The sequence below is a fragment of the Harmonia axyridis genome, chromosome 3, assembly GCF_914767665.1.
Source record: "Harmonia axyridis chromosome 3, icHarAxyr1.1, whole genome shotgun sequence".
NCBI lineage: Eukaryota > Metazoa > Arthropoda > Insecta > Coleoptera > Coccinellidae > Harmonia > Harmonia axyridis.
The window spans coordinates 32,282,062-32,302,774 of NC_059503.1; the positions used below are offsets into that span (position 1 = coordinate 32,282,062).

A 20,713-nucleotide genomic window follows, 5' to 3' on the forward strand; every position below is an offset into this window, starting at 1 on the left:
TCATTCAAATCGATTGCCGCTAGACAATAAGTATTTTTGATAATATTGTTAATTTAACTAATGAAGAAAGTTACGCGTTACTTTATGAGCACACACAAAACTATTGTATTTTTGTCCACCTTGTACCAATTGGAATAAACATATGATACATTTTTGGAATCAGCTCAGCTAGAGTAATCTGAAAATTGAGACAAAATGGGGGTGTTCCCTTTAAAAAAATGACGGTGACGTCATTACTCGAAAGTAATTCACCCTGTATATTAGATTATTAATTTAAAATACGGTAAATCAAAATCAAAAATTCACGTGTTTCAGGATTATTTCTTAATGAGATGAGCGATACCGTGATTTCTAGATCACGTTGTAAAACGTGAACGTTACTTTATGATATCAGTGAAATTAAAGCGTGATGTGATCACTGTTTAGGTTGCTTGTTATTAATATTTGTATGAATGACCCAAACCTTAGTTCGTTTATCTTTGCAACTCGAATTGGTCACTCTTATCATTCAAAGCAAAGCAAAATTAATGAAAAATTATAATGAAAACATCAATTTGTCTTACATTTTCAACTCTTTTCCTTATTTCAGCTTTAGTTAGGAACGTAACAGAAGGATATCGATTTTTCAAATGTTTCCTCAAATTTGAAGAGGTGGTTTTGAAAGGTACTTTCGACTTGCATAAATTTCAAGTAGAATAATTTACATCAACTTCTGTGAAGAAAACCCAAAGATTGCTGGTCTTTCCCCTGTTATTATTCTTTCGCCTATTATTATTATGTCTCTGACGTGTTTTCGTTTTCCTTTTTATAATACAGAGTACCATTTATTGCTTCGGTCGGCAACTTCAATATAGAAAGAATTTCTTTGGTATTGTTTGTCAAAGATAAGCATAAAATTAGAATTTTATTGCCACCACCAATCATGCAGTAATTCAGTAGTCATTATTATTTGTTTGTAGCAAGTATTTATTGTTTAACTAGTCCTACAAAAATACTTCCTAAAGCAGGCGAAGTTGCCTACGATGCTGGGATTGTCATAAAAATATGCAATTAATTATGTTAGTCAAAAAAGGTTCCGAAACAATGAAAACATCAGGCTGCCTTTATAATTTACGATTGCAACGGACGATGATATGCCCTGAAAAGATCTGTGAAATATTCAAACTGTGATCCCGCTCTGTGTTCGTTTTTCGGAACCGTGACTACCTGTGACATTCTGATATCAGTGATTAAATCACAGTTCGTGAAATATCGCTTATCTCTAGCCATGACATCCTAATATTGTTGTCTACACTCCCTCGAAGATTTATCTCATATCACAATGCCGACTTCAATAGTCGAATTCAATGTAGTGCATTCGCCATTTTGTTACTATTAGTTTTTTAGAGACGGTTCCTCTGACAGATGTTTGATTGGAAAATGGATAATTCCATTTACTTGGTTAACATATCAATTTAGTGATCATATTTTATTTTAATTGATGTATATGGATCCATATCAATTCTGATGATATCAGAAAATATACAGCGTGCCAAAAAAGTTTTGATAATATTGTTAATTTAACTAATAAAGAATGAAACGCGTTACTTTATGAGCACACACAAAACTATTGTATTTTTGTCCACCCTATACCAATTGGAATCAACATGTGATACATTTTTGGAATCAGCTCCGCTAGAGTAATCGGAAAATTGAGACAAAATGGGGGTGTTCTATTTGAAAAAATGAAGGTGACGTCATTACTCGAAAGTAATTCACCCTGTATATTAGAATATCATTTTAAAATACGGTAAATTAAAATCAAAAATCGACGTGTTTCAGAATTATTTCTTAAAATGGTCTGTTTAGCTAAAAATGAATTTGTTCGATACTTTACGGACACGCAGTATATATCTTCCATTATACCTTCCACTGAAATTGCTCGTAAAAAAATGCAAAACGTAAACTTTTACCTCGAACCATACCAAAATTGGGTCAATTCAACAGATATACATATTACGTAGGTACCGGAAAAAGATACCATATAAAAAACGCATTAATGAAGCTCCTGACGCCAAGTCAATGGAATTTTTTATAGAAATGGATGAGCTTAACTTTAAACTGTATTTCATATGAAAAATAAATAAATTGCAACAAAAATTATACAATATGGAATAGATTACAATGTCTATTTAGAATACGGTAGAGCGGTGTGACTTTGCCAACGGCGGTGACTTTGCCGAACTGCCTATAATATTTTGGGTTTCACTTTATTTTCGTAAAGTTGCCGACAGAAATCAAGAATCGGAACCTTTAACCACACTATATACATACATGTTGCAACCGTCGCAGTCCTCTGGCATACATCGAATGGTGTGCTACCGTTGCTACGGTATGTTATGTGATTGGGCAATTTTTTAACGTGTTTATAAAAGCGAAATAACTAAGGCCTTGTGCAGAAAATATGGCGAACGGTATTTTTTGCAGCTTATTCTACATTCATTTAGAGTATCGTTAAAAAAAACTGAAAACATTTGGTTCAGAGGATTTCGAAATTTCGGGAAATTTTTCTATTGTGGCCCTTTGGCGGAAGACATTGCCACATACCAAATTTGTTTCACCTGTTTTATTATGAGGCACAATTATGGATCGTCGATACAAAAAGAGGTAAGATGCAAGGAAATATAGTAATTATACGGAAAAAACACTAATCCGAGCAATCGATGCAGTTCGAAATGAAAAAATAGACAGCTTCCGAAGTGTACAACATTCCAAGAAGAACTCTTAGGAATAAAATTAACAAAAGATATATGAGCGAACCCGGAGGCATTATTGCACTAAAATATACCGCCAGCACTTCATTAAATTGCCAAAAAACGCATTTTAAGGCATTGGCAAACTCGCGCCGATTTGCGGGCCACTTTGCCAAATTTTTAAAAATAAAAAGAAATAATTGTGCACCTTTTCATCTGATTCTAACCACATCAGTCGACAGCTAAAATGTTCAAATTAAACATACTTTGCACAGGACTCATTTCACAAAAAAACGAAAAAGTTACACCAAGAAAACTATAAAAAGTGGTGCAAAGTCACACCGCTCTACGGTACCTCAGTTGTATCAAATTTAAAGTTTAATTTTTCACATGCGATATGATAATTCCCCAGTAGCTATATCTACAGTCATACCTCATAGCTTTCACTAAAATTGGTTGTAATGTATCTCTACCAGACGTTCTACTAGTTTGTTTGTAGGCCGAACATTTTCGAATTGAATATGGGTTGGAAAACACCATTACCTGATCAGAATCGATTCATTTCAGTCGCACGTTCCAATTTTTTCCGTTGGTAAATATTTACTCCATCACTTTGAATATCGATAAATTGGAAAATAATTATTGTCCTCTATTACATCGTATCGTTGTTCTGTTAAGTTTGGTTTGTTATGATACTAAATATTTGTAAAATACAGGGTGTTCCAAATTAAGTCGGCACCATAGCCAACTCCGTTATTATTGATGCTACGATGTCGATTAAATGGGCAAACTAGTAGCATTTTTAGTGGTCTTCTCGATGCCGAAAACAAAAAAAAATTGACAGTCGCGCTGTCATAATATTTCATAAAATTATATTTTTTTCAATATAACAACCTATATTTTTTCATGCATCTCGATTCGTAATAACATTCTCAACAACAAAGCTCATTTGACTATTTTCGTAAAGGTGAAAATGAGACAGTTGTATTAATAGAAATCATTTATAACAAACGGATTCGATAAAGCGCTATAAAATATCGAGTAAATGTTCAAAAACACCGCCTTCTTGTTGAACACATATTTGTGACCTTCTATTGACACTATTGATTCACAAAATGAATACGGCTAGCGGAATGGCTTCAAGATGGAAATTATCATTTTGTATAAGTATATTAATACCAAATAGCTTAGTGGTATCAATTGAGTGGTGCCACATGATGATCACGGGTTACACGAGTTCACATCCCAGCGCATTTTTTTCTTTTTACTGTCTTATTTTGCTATTAGTAACAAAATATTGTCATAAGTTTGAGTACAAAAAATGGTTGTTTGTACAATCATGAGGTTTTATTCGCCGAAACAAATAAATTTTTCAACTAGTGAAAGAAATGAATATTTCAAAATAAGTCGCTCATTTTCCACTTCAGGAAGAAAGGTGATATGAGCTTTGTTGTTGAGAATCTTATTACGAATCGAAATGCATGAAAAAATATAGGGTGTTCCATTAAAAAAAAATATCATTTTATGCAATATTATGACAACGCGACTGTCAATTTTTTTTTTGTTTTCGGCATCGAGAAGACCACTAAAAATGCTACTAGTTTGCCCATTTAACCGACATCGTAGCATCAATAATAACGGAGTTGGCAATGATGCCGACTTAATTTGGAACACCCTGTATAAAAATGGTAACTTTTCGATTTCATTATGTAATATCACAAGAAAATAGAAAATATTCGATTATACTTCCGACTCTTCCGAGTGACAAGTGGTATTTTGCTAAACATCAGAACGCATCTCAAGTAATTCATCGAAAAATACGTTGGGTGAAGAGGTTATTGAAATCTAAACACAGGATGTCTGAAGGCCAGTGGGACACGCTAAGCTGTAGAAGTTAATGGACACCACGTACAGAATATTAATTTCATGTAATTATCTCGGTAGCTTGTTTTATGTTTATTTGAAAGTTAAATAAACATTAACATATATCTGTATGACTTGGAAAATGATATTTTTCCATTTCTGTGATAAATCCTTTCATTCTGCCATACTTTGTAGAAGAAAAATTTTGCATGTATCTCAGTTTCATGGTTATATTTCATTATTATTATGTTGGTACTGGAATTTCTCCATGTCCACATTAGGAATTTCATTTTTTCAATGAACCCTGTATACCTATCACACGCTTCGTAAGATAGATATTCGCTTTGTTTTAATCTAGTGTACCCTACTCAACAAATTGAGTGAAACTCCAATATCCAAAGATTTTTGATCAACGCCAGCATCTTCAGCTCCAGTTAAAAGACAAATTTTCCAAAGCTGCTCTGACTGTTAGATACAAAAAATAGATTAGGCGAGAAATCTATAAGATGTTTAACATCCTTAATTAAAACTGATGTAATCAAACAGTGCTTGGAGGTTCCTCAATATTGAGAAAATATATTTTTTACATTGTGTTATATTTGATAGTGATCATATTTGTGTTTCCATTTTAAAATGTTTGATATTTTTGGTTCTATTATAAAATAGGTTTCTTAAATAAAACCGTTTTTTGCAAGGTTCCTCCTCATTTCATAATATTTTTTATGTGCACAAACACAATAAAACTACTTGAAATCGAGTAGCTTGATAGAATGTAATTGATAAATAAATACTTGACTTGACATTGAAAAACTAATTCTTGACTTGACCAAGCCAAGCCTTTTGAATATCAAATCAAGACGTGAATCTCTAGTGTGCTCCCAAAAAAAGCTGTCACCTGCCTAGACGTTAATCCACAACCCGATTGGAAATATTCAAGGTAACCTCTTTTATGAACACCACCCTGTATATACATATACATACAATGCTATCTTACCGTTCCGACACCAATGAAATTTAACGACAATACTTCGAGATGAGGATTCGGATGCAGCCTCCCCGAATGAACCAAAAAAACTGATGTTATGATTCGGACATTCTAAAAACACACGTCGAAGTCACGGTAAACTAAGGAAAACTGACCACTTGACCCAAGGGATGACGGTCTGCGCCGGACATCGCGTGTTCGGATCGCTTGATTGTTGAATAATTGGTCGGATAACGACGCAGTCGTTTTCCTCATGCATTTTTCATGAACTTCTCAGAGATATAAGATCTAATACGTAGTTGGCAGATTTGGGGTCCTGATACGAGGGTGGGTGGATGAGATTCGCAAAAAGTTTCTAGATCAATGGATATTCGAACTAATCGAACTCAGTGACATTACATTTATCAGTAGAAATAATTCATTCATTAACCAACCAACCAGCCACTAGCCCATCTGAGTACTGGAGAAGGTCTATAATTATTCTTTACTTGGATTCCATCATTACCTCTCCAAAAATTGTACTCGAATTGTGGCGAAAGATATGGCAGGACAAACCTGAACTCGATTTCAAGGAGGTAACCGTAATTGATTCAATGAAAGAAACACGGAACTTTTTTCTTGAGACGGAAAAGGCTTTCGAAATTTTGATTGCTCTACCGTGCACTACTTGCACTGTGGAGCGATCATTCAGCACCCTGCGAAGAACTAACACTTGAGCAGTTCAATGGTTGAGAGTCAGTTTGGAGATGATGAGCATTCATCGTGAAGCACTTAGTGAAATCTTCACAAGAGAGTAGTTAAAGAATTTTCAAAATATCCGACAAGATTGTGTTTAGATTAGGTTGTAGTTCTATGTTATGAACATATCGTGTTAACGACCAAATTGCTCATCTTTGGGCTGGTTGGTGGTTGATATTCCAAGTTGGCAATTACATAATAACAATAACAATAATATTTCTTTATTTCAAATATATTCAAAGTTACAGTATGAAACCAAAACTGACAATTTAAATGAAATGACGTCAAAATTCTGAGCTTTATCCAGCTCTATCAAAATATTCCCTTAAGCTATATGGTTCTAAACTAATAAGCAGATGTTTTACTCTATTTCGGAATGTTTCATAATGTGTTATACATTTAATTTCATTTGGTAACTTATTAAAAGTTTGATAGCAATATAAGAAGGACATTTCTCAGTTAATGTAAGTCTATGAGTTGGAAAATTTATATCTAGGTTTCAGGTATTATAACTACTGGGATTTTCAACTGAGAATTTATGCTTATTCTTATATAAAAACATCAAACATTCAAACAAGTATAAACCACATACCGTAAAAATATTCTTAATTTTAAATTTTCCCCTACATGATTCTCTATAACCCATTTTACAAATAATACGTATCGCTCTTTTCTGAATTAAAAATATCTTTTCTAAATTTTCATTATTTCCCCAAAAAATAATACGATACTTGAGAGTGCTTTCGAAATTTCTAAAATATATAATTCTCAAGGTATTCTCACTCATTTACTCTGTAATTGATCTAAGTGCAAAACAAATTTTACTTAATCTTTTACAAATAATTTCCGTATGCTGGCGCCAGTTCAAGAATCGATCAATATATATTCCAAGGAACTTTACTGACTTGCTCTTCTTGTCAGCTCTTCAAAATCTTCTGCACCAGTAAGTAAATTTGTGTCGTCGACGAAATTGACAATATTTCCTTCACTATTTTGAATTATGTTTCCCAAGTCATTCAGGTAAATTATGAAAAGTAATGTACCAATGACGCTTCCTTGATCTATTCCTATCGTTCTTGTTAGTATTTTCGATTTGCTGGTAATATTGTCTTTTGTGACGGCAACTCTTTGTTTTCTATAAGACATGTAGGATTTCAGCCAATCATTTGCATTTCCTGGTACACCATAAAATTCCAGTTTTTTAAGCAAATATTCCAAATTCAATAAATCATAGGCCTTAGAAATGTCCAAGAATATTCCCAATGCCATTTTTTTGTCTTCGAGTAATTCCAAGATGTACTGTACAAACTGAAATATGGCTGTTTGTGTGGATCGTCCATGTAGATATCCGTGTTGAGTGTGATTGAATAGTTCTTCTTCATTGAAAAAATTTATGATTCTTGCAGATACCAGCATTTCAAAAACTCTAGAGAAAGCTGGTGGTAGACTAATGGGCCGGTAGTTGCTTAAAATTTCTAGATGAGCTTCTTTGAAGATGGGTTTTATTAATGCCATCTTTAGACTCTCAGGAAAAATACCATATTTGAATGAGTTGTTTATTATATATGAAATTATTTTGCTAACTGCTGGCAATGCTAGTTTGACTATCATAATCGGGATTTCATCATCACCACTACTGAATTTGTTTTTAATCGATTTACCTAAATTTTTAACTTCTATAGGAGTGGTAGGTTTCAAATAAAAAGATTTATCGATATACTTCATGTGGGAATAATTTATAGCTATTGTGGGTAAGTTTTTCAATAGCAATAGCAACATAGGTTGCTACGAGATCAAATCGTTGTGAACCGGACGGTATCACTAACTTGATGACGTTGCGAAACCTTCCCCAGAAAGCCTTAGTAGCACTGACGAATATAGTCAACGCTATGCTACAACTAAGGTACTTTCCTAAGGAATGGAAGAAAGTCCACGTGGTTTCAATCCACATGGCTGGCAAAGATGCTAAATTCCCGCAGAACTACCGCACGATCAGTCTTTTCTCGTGCGTAGGGAAAATATAAAAAAAAATCAGCTTTGGGATAAGAAATGTAATTATGTTAATGCTTACATTGGGGGACAGCAAAATTCAGAAGCTTGGAGATTTATAAAGTCGGTTCGAACATTACATAAAGAAAAAGGCCCTCTGCAGGTAATAAAGACTGAAGATATGGGTGCATCTCTACAAGACGTTGCTGACCGAAGACAGGCAGGAAGATTTAGGAAGATCAACCCTTGAAGATATATCTATACAAGGTAAAACGATGGAAATCACCCAGGATATGGTCAAAAAAGTTATCAAAGGTTTGAAAATTGGGAGCGCTTGTGGACCTGAATATACACTGAACTTCTGAAAAATGGAACACAAAAGTTATTCAGCCAGATAACATACATATTCAATCTGTGCATTAATGGACATCCCGTATCTGAGGAATGGGAATCTGCCTATATAACATCATTCTATAAGGAAGGTGATAGAAAACGCTGCGAAAACTACAGAGGATTATCCGTAACAAGCACATTCAGTAGACTGTATGGGAAAGTATTGAGAGATCTTATAGAGGAAGAATTCATTTATGCTGCACGACTGACTGGAGAGGAACACCACCGACACTATAACACCGTCGCGGATTATTCTTACCCAGGTGGAGCACCTTGCACTTTTCAACGTTAAGACCATTCCCGGCACCAAGCAGATATTCTGTCCAAATCCCTCTGGAGGGAAGAATTTTGCGCATTAGCAAAAATCTCAAAATCATCCGCGCATGCCGAACACTGGGATGAAATCCCCCGAGAGAAATCAGCCATAAAAACGAGAAAAAGCACTGGACCGAGTACTGAACCCTGCGGCACTCCACTAGTCATAAGCCTGCCAGATGAAAAGGCCCTGCCAATTTTTACAGAAAATTCCCGGTTGGTTAAAAACGATTCGATCCAACAGAGCAGCTATCCTGTGCTTCCAAAGTGCTGAAGCTTCTGGAGGAGTCTTTTAAGAGGCACGCGATCGAAAGCTTTAGAGAAGTCCAAATACACAACATCTAGCAGGGAGTGGGAATTAAGAGATGCTGTCCATGAGTTCAGGCACTGCAGCAAACACGTTATGACGGAACGCCCAGGGACAAAACCCTGCTGGAACTCAGGGATGATCTCGTTCGAAATCAAAAAAGGCACCATTTGTGAGCAGATGATCTTCCCGGCTATTTTAGCCACTATCAGGGGCGGATACAGGGGGGGGGGGCATGGGGGCCATACCCCTCCCCCTCGCGGACCTTATAAATATAAAAATGTATACTGAAAAATCGAAAAATATGCGTGGGCACTCACAAGGGTGAAAGATTGGATATTAACTAGAATGGTTGAAGACAGGTTGAATGTATTGGCATTAATGCATATACATAGAACCATTTGCAGCAGTCTTAATGCTGAAAGATACGATAGTCAAAAATATACGAGACTAGCATTTGTTATTAAATTTTTAATATTTGATCATATGTCTTAATTTAAAAGGTGTAGTAAAAAAGAATTCATTATTTGTCCAATAGATGGCTTTAGTTATCTGTATCTTGCGTTGTACAAGTCCGATCGGGTTGCACTATATGGCGTTAAAAAGATGAGATTTCGCAATACAAAAACATTCTGACAGTTTTGTGATGAGTTGACTCAGTTAAGTTTGAGCGCGCCACAATGATGGAAACTAGCAAAAAGAAAATATCCTATGATTTATAGTTTTTCTTAGATAAAGACAAAAATATCAATCAGGCGGCTGAAAATGTAAATAGTGTTTTTGCCCTTATACTGTAATAGCCAATCACGTGCAGTTTTGGTTTCGTCGATTCCGTTCCGGTAATTTCGATGTCAAAGATGCACCACGCACTGAAAGGCCACTGGCCAATTGTCGAAAATATCGATAAAAGCATGGATATTGTCGAGTCCAGTTTCGATTGCTCAAGAGCTTAAGAGTCCACAATAAACTGTTTGGAACACTATTTGCATAAGGCTGATCTCAAGAAGGTGCTAGATGTATGGATATCACATGAGCTAACCAAAAAACCGCATGGACCGAATTTCCACTGCGAATCACTGGAGAATCGCAACAAAATCGCCCTATTTTTGAAACGCTTGGTACCTGGTGATGAAAAGTGGATCAAGTGAAGGTTTTGCTGTGTGTTTAGTGCGATTGGCTGGGAATTATCTACCAAGAGCTGTTCACCTAAAGCACAACTGTGTTAACTATGGTAATTGAAGCCTTGTTTTCTGGTTTTCTTTTTACTACACCTTATACTTTCTTGCGCCTGGGTTTTCTTATGAAATGAATTTACGGAATATATTTATGGAATATGTGAAATTTTTCCTTGTTTTTGTCCTACAAAAATTTTGGAAACTGAATATGATATGATTTACTAAAATCCATTTTTCTATAAAAAAACACTTGACCCAGTAGGTACCAACAGCCGTGACTTTCTATGGCCCCCCCTCAAACATCGTCTGGATCCGCCCCTGGCCACTATTGGCATCAAACTAATCGGGCGATAGTTGGAGGCTAGATGTTTGTTTCCACCTTTAAATACAGGAGTCACTCTTGCAGATTTTCAAGCTCGTGGCAACTGAGCCGAGAGGAGAGAGTGGCGAATGATTTTCGTGATAGGAGCAGTGAGTGAATCAGCACAGGTTTTAAGCACCATGCCGGATATCTCATCGGGTCCAGGGGCACAGGAGGGATCTGGTGGCTCAACAGTGAACACACTTGCAAAACTTGCGAGAACATCCGCGGATTCACTCTCGTCAGTACAGGGTACATCTGGCGACTCACGCACCATAGGCACAGATACCTTAGAATTAGGCATCGATCGTACATGTTTGAAAAATTTCTTGCGGTTCTTAGAGTTGACCAATTCGCTCTCGTACCCCAATCTAGACAGCCTGAGAACGGAGGAGACGTAGTTGGAGTATTGTCTATGTGGGTCGAAGTTTTGTTGTGTTCGGTGCCGCAAATAGCGTCGCCAAAGACTCCTCTTGGTGCGGATACTCTTTATAATACTTTGGTTGATCCATGGTTTGGAAGGATTCAAATGAATTGTTCTAGTGCTGGTGTGCTCAATGTCCCCAAAACCCAGTGACCCATCCCAGTCGATGCCAGGCAAGTGCTCTCTTAGTAGGTTATAGTTGATAATGGAATGAGTCCTGAGTGCCGTTTTCATCACCGGGATGCGAGTAAACTGCATCTTCACGAGCAGCACACAATAGTCCGATCGCCCGATCGGATCATGGTACTGGATGTCGCATATTAGGTCTTGATCACTCGTGAGCACAAGATCAAGAATTGAGGGACTCTGTCCTTGACAATAACGCGTGGGGTGATCGATCACTTGAGTTAGATTCCCCTCGTTAATTGCAGAGAGAAACATCGCAGACTGCGAACCACCCAACATCACAAAAATTAAAATCGCCAGCTATCATAATATTCTTACTGTGCTGACCAAGGGCAATAAGAAGATCGCAGAGGAGGACATCCGATGGTGATGCATGGGGTCTATACACGCAGCCAATTAGCGCTGAAAAGTCACCGGACGACAAACTCAAAAATAGGTTGTCGATTCCGGGTAGGTCATGAGTTTGTGCTTCTATCCTGAACGAGTTAATTAAACGACTGTCTAAGGTCTAAGTAAGTAAATGCAAACTCCGTTATGACCTCTGTTGATAGGACTATCACAACGGAACAGCTTGAATCCAGGTATATTATAACAACCATCTGGTATACCATCATGCAGCCAAGTTTCAGTCATTAAAATGATCTCAGGTCTCAAATCGCGAACACATGCACATATTTCATCGAACTTGTTCTTTATCGATCTGGCGTTAGTATACATGATGGTCCATTGACCGAGAACATTGCTTACTTTTTTGGCGATGTGGAGACCACCGCCTTCACAACAGTTGGTACACCTCTCATCACATACTTGATGGTAATATCTGGTTCCCCTTTCAATTGACGAAGCCTCAATTCCTCCCTAGCCTTCTGCAGACATGCAAATTGATTTGGAGTTATATCATCAGATATCTGAATCTTCCGATAGGCCGGTGCAGTTGACAAAATCTTCTTGTTCCTCAATATAGATAAAGCTGTGACCGAACTGGTAAACCTAACTAAGACCGGCCTAGGATTCGGTCCGCTAACTGGACCGATTCTGCCATGCGACACAATATGCTGTACGCCAACTGGAAAAACATGACCCACAATTGCACGTACATACAGTGCCATTATCAGTTGAGCTATTAGATGTTTCGGGAAGGCGTCTGATGATTATGTTATGGGACCTCCGCACCCTTTCGACGATCTCGGCCGAGTCAACCAAAGCTCGATCCGTGTCAGTTTCCATCCCAGTCAGAGCTTTTTGTGTTTCCAACCTTAAATCATTTATATCCCGCTTTAAAGTATTCAAATCTCCGGATACGCCGAGATATTTGATTCAGAATTGGTTATCTGCGTCTCATGCTCCCCCAGCGCAACCCTATTCTGCTCAATATCAGAACTGCATTTTGCAACTTGAGTCGACAGAACCTCCTGAGAGCCATCAACTGTTCGAAGTGGCGCATTGTGATTGGAGCGTCATTAGTTGTTGACTGATCCATCGATGTCGCGCGGAGCACGTCGAAGAGGCTGAGACAGACTTACTTCTGTCATAGTATAAGGAAAGGATAGTAAGCCAACCGCCGTTTGACGCCAAGGAAATAGTCACCAGGGGTCGCTACTGTAGTTGGATTTCGTGACTACCCAAAGTGGAGAAGTAACTCTATAATAGATGGCGCTGAATCATGAGCTATAGATGGCGCAGAAATAATACGATAATTCATTCAGTGGCGTGGTTGAAAAGGGGTCGCATGACATTGCCAACAATTCTTAAGTTACCACTACATTTGAATTTTCGAATATTCATTGAATATTTATTCAAAATATAGAAATCTTCTGACCACTCTATTTCAAATATTTTAGTTCTTCAAAATAACACCAATTTTTTCAGAGGGCTTCACTTTACGGACCAATTTTTGACAGTAAAATTCGAGTTAAACGTGAGTACAACCATTGTTTAAGGAGGAGATAGTTGGTTACTCGCCCTGCAAAGGGCATTGGATGTGCGTATGTGGCAAACTCAGAATTTTTGGGTCCATCCTAATGCGCCCTCTAGGCGGCTATTTCTATAATCATTTGTCGGTAAAGAGGTTTCTACATTGGGTATAAAACTTGACGTGAAGAGTAAATAATCGGAGCCAAGTAAAGTAGAAACACTTCGATGTTGAATAGACTGAGTTTATGACCCAGGTTTCGAGCTTGGGATTTTACTGCTTTGGTCGTAACGGGGTTTGTTTATGTTATCGGATTTCGCTCATTCTATTAAGGGCTTACATACAGTTAGAAGGCTTCAAAAAGACGGAATTTCAAGAATTTTTTTCGCGCAGACTATTCAATTTATTAATCTGAAAATTGGTGTACATATTATAATAACCTTATAATATATTAACATATTTTTTATTTGTCAAAATAATCTTCGCGAATGTTGCTATCGACGATCTCCTAGAGCTCCGCAAAAAAAACCAATTTTGCGGTGATCACGATATCTCTGGACCGGACTATCTGAAATGAAAATCGTGAAGGGAATGTATGATCTGATTTGCGTTTGAAAAGAAATACTGTGATTGGAGAAAAATAAGTATAAGATTATTTTTTAGTTTTTCGAAAAGAGAATTTTAAATTTAATTAATTGATTATGTAAAATTGTTATCAGTGAATAGTTTCATGTCAAGGTTATCTACCTCAAATAGGTAACTAAAATATTGGAATACTGCCAAAAGAAAAAGTAAATTTGATTTAAAAAAACTATTCTCTTTTTTGTGGAAATCTCATTTGTTTTGTGATAGGACGTGAATGTTTAATTTATGAATATACATATAAGACTTTTTCAGCTGAATATTTGATTCAAATTATATCGAATTTTGGTTTGCAAAGAGATTTTTCATGAAAAATAAAATTATAAAATTCCATATAAGTTTCCCCTCTCAGATCGGCGTTTAGCATTGAATAATATTCCAGATTCCTCGGAAGGTTTCCAATCAATGAAGTTGAAGTACACCAAGCTATGAAATTTTAACAAGATTTATTTTTCAAATTCTTATACAGGATAACAAAAGACGTCAACATTAAAAGTTCTTATAACTAAAGGAACGGAATTTCTTCAATGTAGAAATGGCTGGTAAAACAACGTTTTTCCTACGCAAAAATTTATACGTAGCAGGTCCCTTATAATATATGTATGCTAAGAGCCGTTTTCTTCTCATCAGTCGTCCACAATTTCCGTTTTTGAGATTTGAATTGCATTGCAACTATAGCTCTTGAAAATTCTGGCAAAAGTGTTGTATCTGGCTGCATTTTTCTTGAAACCTGGAGTTTCTTTATTCTTTTTTTAGCTTCAGTCACTTGGGTTTTCAGATTGTTGTTTTTTTTCCTCGAGTTTTGTAGTATTTCTTTCAACGATTTGATTTCTTCTTCCATACTTTTCTTCCTTTTTCCGTCCTCAAACTCATCAATAGATGGAAGATCTACCAGATCTGCAATGTAAGAGCTATCTGCAGAAACATTATTTGTTTCTGGTGAAGATGAACGGCTTGTTGAAGGAAAACAGAAATCTCTATTTTGGGGGAGGTAAAACCTTCGTAGGGTTTGATGTTGTTTTGCGGGAATTTCGGATATTGCTTGTATTGATCTGATTAAAAGTATTTTCAGTTTCTTCAGAATACCTCGAATTTGATCAAAGGGGAAATACATAGTTTTTTTGTATTCGTGTGAAATGAGTTTGTTTTCAATGGCTTATGAGAATGCGGATTAGAATGCTCTCGATTGAGTTCTGGCAAAACGAATTTAATATACAAACAATATTTTTGTAATCGTCTGAAATATGGGTATTTTATTATGTGAATACAACAAAATATTGAAAAAATCCTTCTTTCAAAGAAATTGAAATATCTGATAAAATTGTGGAATAATTTCTTGGGGGGATATATAATCAGCAAACATTAAACTTTCGATCACTACTTGCTTTGTTTTTTTAATCGGTAAAAGAGGAAATAAGCATTTCGTATCAATTATTTTCTCGTTCAGTGTACATATAACAAATATGGTATACACTGTTGAAAATAATTTCTCGCTCGTTATTTCCAAGTATATCGAGTTTGATTACGGAGCTCCGAATTAAAATTATATAATGAAAATTAATTAATTTGAAATGTAACACCCTACACCATTATATGGTAATTGGGCTTTTTGATAATATATATATAGATATATCAATGATTCATATATAGTTATACAAAAAATAACTCTCGGTTTGTTGGCACCCTCCGCTCCGCGTCGGTAGACAACATAACTTCGTGCTAAAATCTAATACTTTTTCCCTTGTATAATACACAATTCTTTTCTGTGACAGGAAAAACGACGATTTTATAGTGAAAGAAACAGTGCCCTATTACCGCCTAGGCCAACATAGGCCATGGCCTAGGGGCGGCACAATTTTAGGGGCGGCAAATTTTTCGGTGAATAAAAAAAAATTCTTTAACTCCTCTACGAAAATGTAGAAATAGCCATCTTCGAAAATTTCGCACATTTTTTCATTACCGATGTATAATTCTTTTGAATGGAAGATAGAAATATTGTTGCATTTTTCACACCCCTCGGTAATCTGAAAATCAAAGGAGCCGCCCTAAAACCGAACAGCAGTCGGCACTGTCGGCGGTTAAGCGCATCAAAGAGAACGTGGAAAACCTATTTTTTACTATGAAATATAACTCTGAAACATTAGATTGTTTTATTTCCAGATAGAAAATTGTCTTTATCAACTTCTGCGAAAATCACGTATTTAAAAAATTTGAATTTTTAAAATTCTCTCTACTCATAGGGGCGGCAAATTGTTTTTGGCCTAGGGGCGGAAAAGAGTTTAATCCGGCCCTGGAAAGAAATATAACTTTTCACGAAATTTATATAATCTTTACACTCACTTTTTTCCCGGGAAAAAAAGTAATTTCGAGAAAGTTATATTTTGTTACCTGTCAACAGAGATAGAATGTCTAATTTTTTTCCCGTGCCAAATTTTTTTTTAATTTCTGTTTGAAGGTAGGACGATGAAGCTTTTAAAACAATATTATGACCAAAAATACGATTCGAACAATAGCTCTACCCTTTTTCATGCAGCTAGCCGGCATGCGGCAAGGGTAATAAAAATTTATTGCGGCCAAGAGAATTTCTTCCGATGCCTGCTCGACGACAGAAAGATGAATAAAGATTGAACAAGAAACGCACTAGAGACATCTGTTGTTCACCATACCCAAAAATTAATACTCGTCTGAATTTTCAACATTGCACATAGGCAACCCATCATGTTGGGCCTCTTCCGGAGTGGCGCCCTCTAACGATGTTGCCCAATATCCTCCAATGATATTTGAACCGAAGTAACTAACTATCTTCTCCTTAAACAATGGTACAACTAGATGGCGCTCAACATCAACAAAATCGAAAAAAGCACTACACTGGCTTACTATCCTTTCCTTATACTATGCTTCTGTTACCTCTCCGTGACTTGGAGCAATACTGGCAGTTCCATTTCGATCCAACTTCGTCCAGAGATCTCTTATCGTTGAGAGTCATATTCGCAAAATTGAGATGAAAATTATTAGAGCATAATGAGCACACAATTGCATCATAAGTCTGTTTTATCGCTTTGGAGCAGCTCAAACAGGAAGGCATGTTGATCGACCAAATCTCTAGGTCGTCTTATGGTATACAAACAATGTTAATTATCTACTGAGAAATTTTTTTTTCAAAAGAAAACTACAACAAAGTACATCGAGCTGAGCCACTAATGAAAAGGAATAATATAACAATTACAGACATTTCACTTTCCTGGGCCCATAGGAAAGACTTACACACTGGAGGAAAGGCCACGGCAAATGAATTATATGACGGCAAGGATCAGTGGTACTCCGCCTGTAGCTCGGACACTTGACACTTCCCGCACGACACGCTGAGATTCTCAGTTACAGCACCCGCTAAACAGTCCGACGACAGTTTCCCGATTCCAATATCAATCAACCGCAAGTAAACGATAACAAAAACATAACAAAACAAACCAGCATAAATCTCTCAAAATGCAAAAACAACCCAAATAAAAGATCAAAAAATAAAACAAAAACTAGCCGGGTGCTAAATAAATTTTATCATTATTATTAAACTATTCAATACCTCTGAACTGAAATGACTTCGAAATTCACTTCAATAAACAATTTAAGGTAGAATTATGAGAGCAACGATAAACACGTCTTTTCACAGCATATCACATACGTCTAAAAGAACTCTCACAGATTTGTTGTTTCATGAAAAGTTAAATGCATGATATCATTCATTAGAACATGTTCGTTCAAGCATAACAGAACTATATCATTTATTTTAGTTAAAAAATGATTAAATTTACTTACCATATATACAAAACTATTGAATGTTTTATAGAGTATAATTGAAGTTTACTCTTTTACATCGCTCAGACGGCGATCAAGTTCGAAAAAAAAATCACTAGGGAATATTAGAGCCCAAGAGCCTCTGAATAAGATTTTTCAGATGAATTTTCTCAATTACAAAATTTTCCCAACAAGAATTTCCTCAAATCCTCTTTGGAAGTTGATTGTCTATATCTGGATACATGCATCCATACGTCGTGGTAATTCCTTAATACTACTGTCGTTGAAACAATTTCAATATATTCAATAAAAATGTAGAAACAGAAAAGCCTCATTTAAATAGATTTCTATCGAGTGAAAACCTTGTTTCCTATATTAGCATGTCATTGAAAACCTATATTTGTTCACAAATATTTGAAGATGAAATAAAAATATTGCGATCAACTATTTATTATCATGGTTCCCTTATTACATGCGCCAATAACACTATCAAATCTGTCCAGAAATCTTCTTAGCTTCTTCTTCTGCAACACTCAGTACTTTTTTAACTTCTAGGTTTGGAGTGTCTATCATGGTATTTGGAATGCTATTATCTGAAAAATAAAAAGTTAAAATCGCTAACTTGTAGAGTTAGCTACATCTCTGATGAGGTGTGAACAGTACTTTGGGGGCTAATGATTATCTCGCTGTAAAATAAAATCATAACTAACCTTTTTTTAAATTTACATATTGACTTGCAAATTTTAATAGTGACATTGCACTTCGATTCAACCAAATGAACAAATGGACATAAAAATAACAAAAATCAACAAAATATTTATTGAATAGAAACATGTTACATGATAATCACAAATGTCACAATTTCTTTAACGTTGCACTCTTATTTACGTTATAAAATATATGAATTAGGCTTACAGATTAATGACAATGTCCCTAAATAGAACTAAACTGATTCAGACCAATGATGAAAAATAGTGAACAATTTCATCTTCAAACTATTTATTCGTAAAAGGCAACTCACTTATTTCTTACTTTTCAGTTTATCTGCCTGTTCATCAAATTCTTTCTCAGAAATATTCAGCATAAGACCATTTCCATTTAAATAGACCTTGTTTTGAGAGGATGCAATCTGAAAAGACAAAAAAAAAAGAATATAACATATAAATTTTATCATAATTTATGAGAATATTTAGCTTCAAAGATAAAAGAAAACAAAGAATAAGGACAAACAGGACTCACTGTTCTTGAAATATTTTGTGCAGCTCTAATTTTTCTCAGCTTTAGATAACCCGGGTTCCTGCCTATGGCTTCTCCTAAGTTCTAGGAATTAAAGAAAATTTCGGAATAAATTAATGAAAAAAAATTACATCCAAAACAAATTATCTATAGAATCAAAATAAAACAGAAAAATACTGCAATAAAAGGATATCATTTTGGCAGCTTCTGCTTCTCCCTCGGCTTGAACAATTTTTTGTTGTCTTTCCTGCTTGGCCTTCTCTACAATAAATGCTGCTCTTTGGGCCTCTTGCTGAGCTACCTGTTTGGCTTCAACAGCTGCTGTATATTCTTTACCAAAAGAGAGTTCAGTGATGGAAACATCATCAAGAATGAGATTGAAATCTTGCGCTCTTTCTACAAGTTCTCTTCTAACTAATAAAGAAACCTGCCAATGAAAAAAAGCTATGATTTCAATATAAACCAGATTTATGAAAATTAACCTGTTGACGTTGGGTTATAAGTTGGGCAGCATTGAACTTGGCAACTACAGATTTCAACACTTCATTACAGATCGAGGGTAGTACTTTTTCATCATAATCTAAGCCAAGATTGCGATAAACAGTAGGTAATTTAGAAGCGTCTGGCCTAGACAGTACTCTCAATGAAATATTGACCATTTGCAAGTCCTTTGAACCAGTAGGGGAAGAAATTTTCCTGGGCCTAGATCTGTAGAATGGAATCAAAAATCAAGTAATGATGTATAATATACGACATACAATGAAAAGAATACACTTCTTTGAAGAAGCCCCAAATTTGATATTACATCACCTTATATCATAGATGATTGGATATTCAAACCATGGTATTCTAAAATGCAATCCTTCAGTGTAAATTTCTTTTTGAATTCCTCCTATCCTATTGAATATTATGGCACGATGACCACCCTCAACTGTAAATAAAGTAGAAATTTAAGGCATATTCATTGACTAAAATAAAAAACCAGGCGGTTTCGAGGATAGTAACCTGTGTACATAGCCTGTGAAATTCCATAAACTGCGGCTCCACCAACTGCTAATAATTTTATACCAAGCCCTAAACCAGGAGGTCCCCCTTTTCCTAATTTATTGGCAAAATCATTTAATTTGCTTTGGGCCATCTTCTAATTTAACTTTTAAAGGAATTAAGAAATCGGAAAATCGTGGTCTGACCGAACGGGAAATCATAGAATAATTTAGGTCTCCCACAGAGTACTCCAAAGGTCATCTAATCAGAATCAGATATAGGGGTGCGCGATGCCGCGATATATAAATATCGATATTTTCAGAGTAGATTATCGATGATGCGCATCAGAGCCGCTGTTTTCTTTATCTTGTGACTATGAAGATCTCAGAGTTCAAGCAGTCAAGCACAGAGGAAACAAATTTTCTAGTTTCAAGAATCTTCCAATCATTCTCTCAGGGTAAATAATTAAAATCGGCTCTTTCCCTGAAAAATAAATGAGACAGAATAATAAAACTTTCAGAGAAAATAATAAACATAGTTTTAAAGGAGTGTCATAGGGGCCTAGGATAGTCAGGATAAAGATATATTATGGTTACTTGGGCTCTTTCCATTGCCTACTTAGAACAATAATCTATCTACATGTATATTATATATTCTAGGAATACCTATAGACTAGACG

The 20,713-nt window shown here is 35.8% G+C and overlaps 2 protein-coding genes across 4 annotated transcripts in view; both read right to left on the minus strand.

The window, feature by feature from the left end:
* LOC123675641 (osmotic avoidance abnormal protein 3-like) overlaps positions 1 to 5,734 on the minus strand; it is a 37,218-nt gene extending 31,484 nt beyond the window's left edge. For all 3 annotated transcript variants that reach the window (XM_045611083.1, XM_045611082.1, XM_045611079.1), the window contains exon 1: positions 5,590 to 5,734. The gene's annotated coding sequence lies outside the window, so the exon portion shown is untranslated. The remainder of the gene's footprint in view (positions 1 to 5,589) is intronic.
* A 12,514-nt stretch (positions 5,735 to 18,248) lies between these two features.
* LOC123676722 (prohibitin-2) lies at positions 18,249 to 20,271 on the minus strand. Its single transcript, XM_045612879.1, has 7 exons — positions 20,056 to 20,271; positions 19,861 to 19,981; positions 19,533 to 19,758; positions 19,244 to 19,477; positions 19,054 to 19,131; positions 18,847 to 18,943; positions 18,249 to 18,407 (listed from the first exon to the last, which is right to left on the minus strand). Exons 1-7 carry the CDS (start codon positions 20,186 to 20,188, stop codon positions 18,304 to 18,306), a joined length of 993 nt encoding a protein of 330 aa, XP_045468835.1. The 5' UTR covers positions 20,189 to 20,271; the 3' UTR covers positions 18,249 to 18,303.
* Positions 20,272 to 20,713: the final 442 nt, after the last annotated feature.

Excerpts from the sequence above, each read along its gene's own strand:
- LOC123676722 (XM_045612879.1), bottom strand. The coding sequence starts at position 20,188 with ATGGCCCAAAGCAAATTAAATGATTTTGCCAATAAATTAGGAAAAGGG. Across the intron at positions 19,759-19,860 it reads CCAATCATCTATGATATAAG|ATCTAGGCCCAGGAAAATTT; the intron begins GTGATGTAATAT and ends TCCATTCTACAG. Across the intron at positions 18,944-19,053 it reads CACAAAATATTTCAAGAACA|ATTGCATCCTCTCAAAACAA; the intron begins GTGAGTCCTGTT and ends TTGTCTTTTCAG.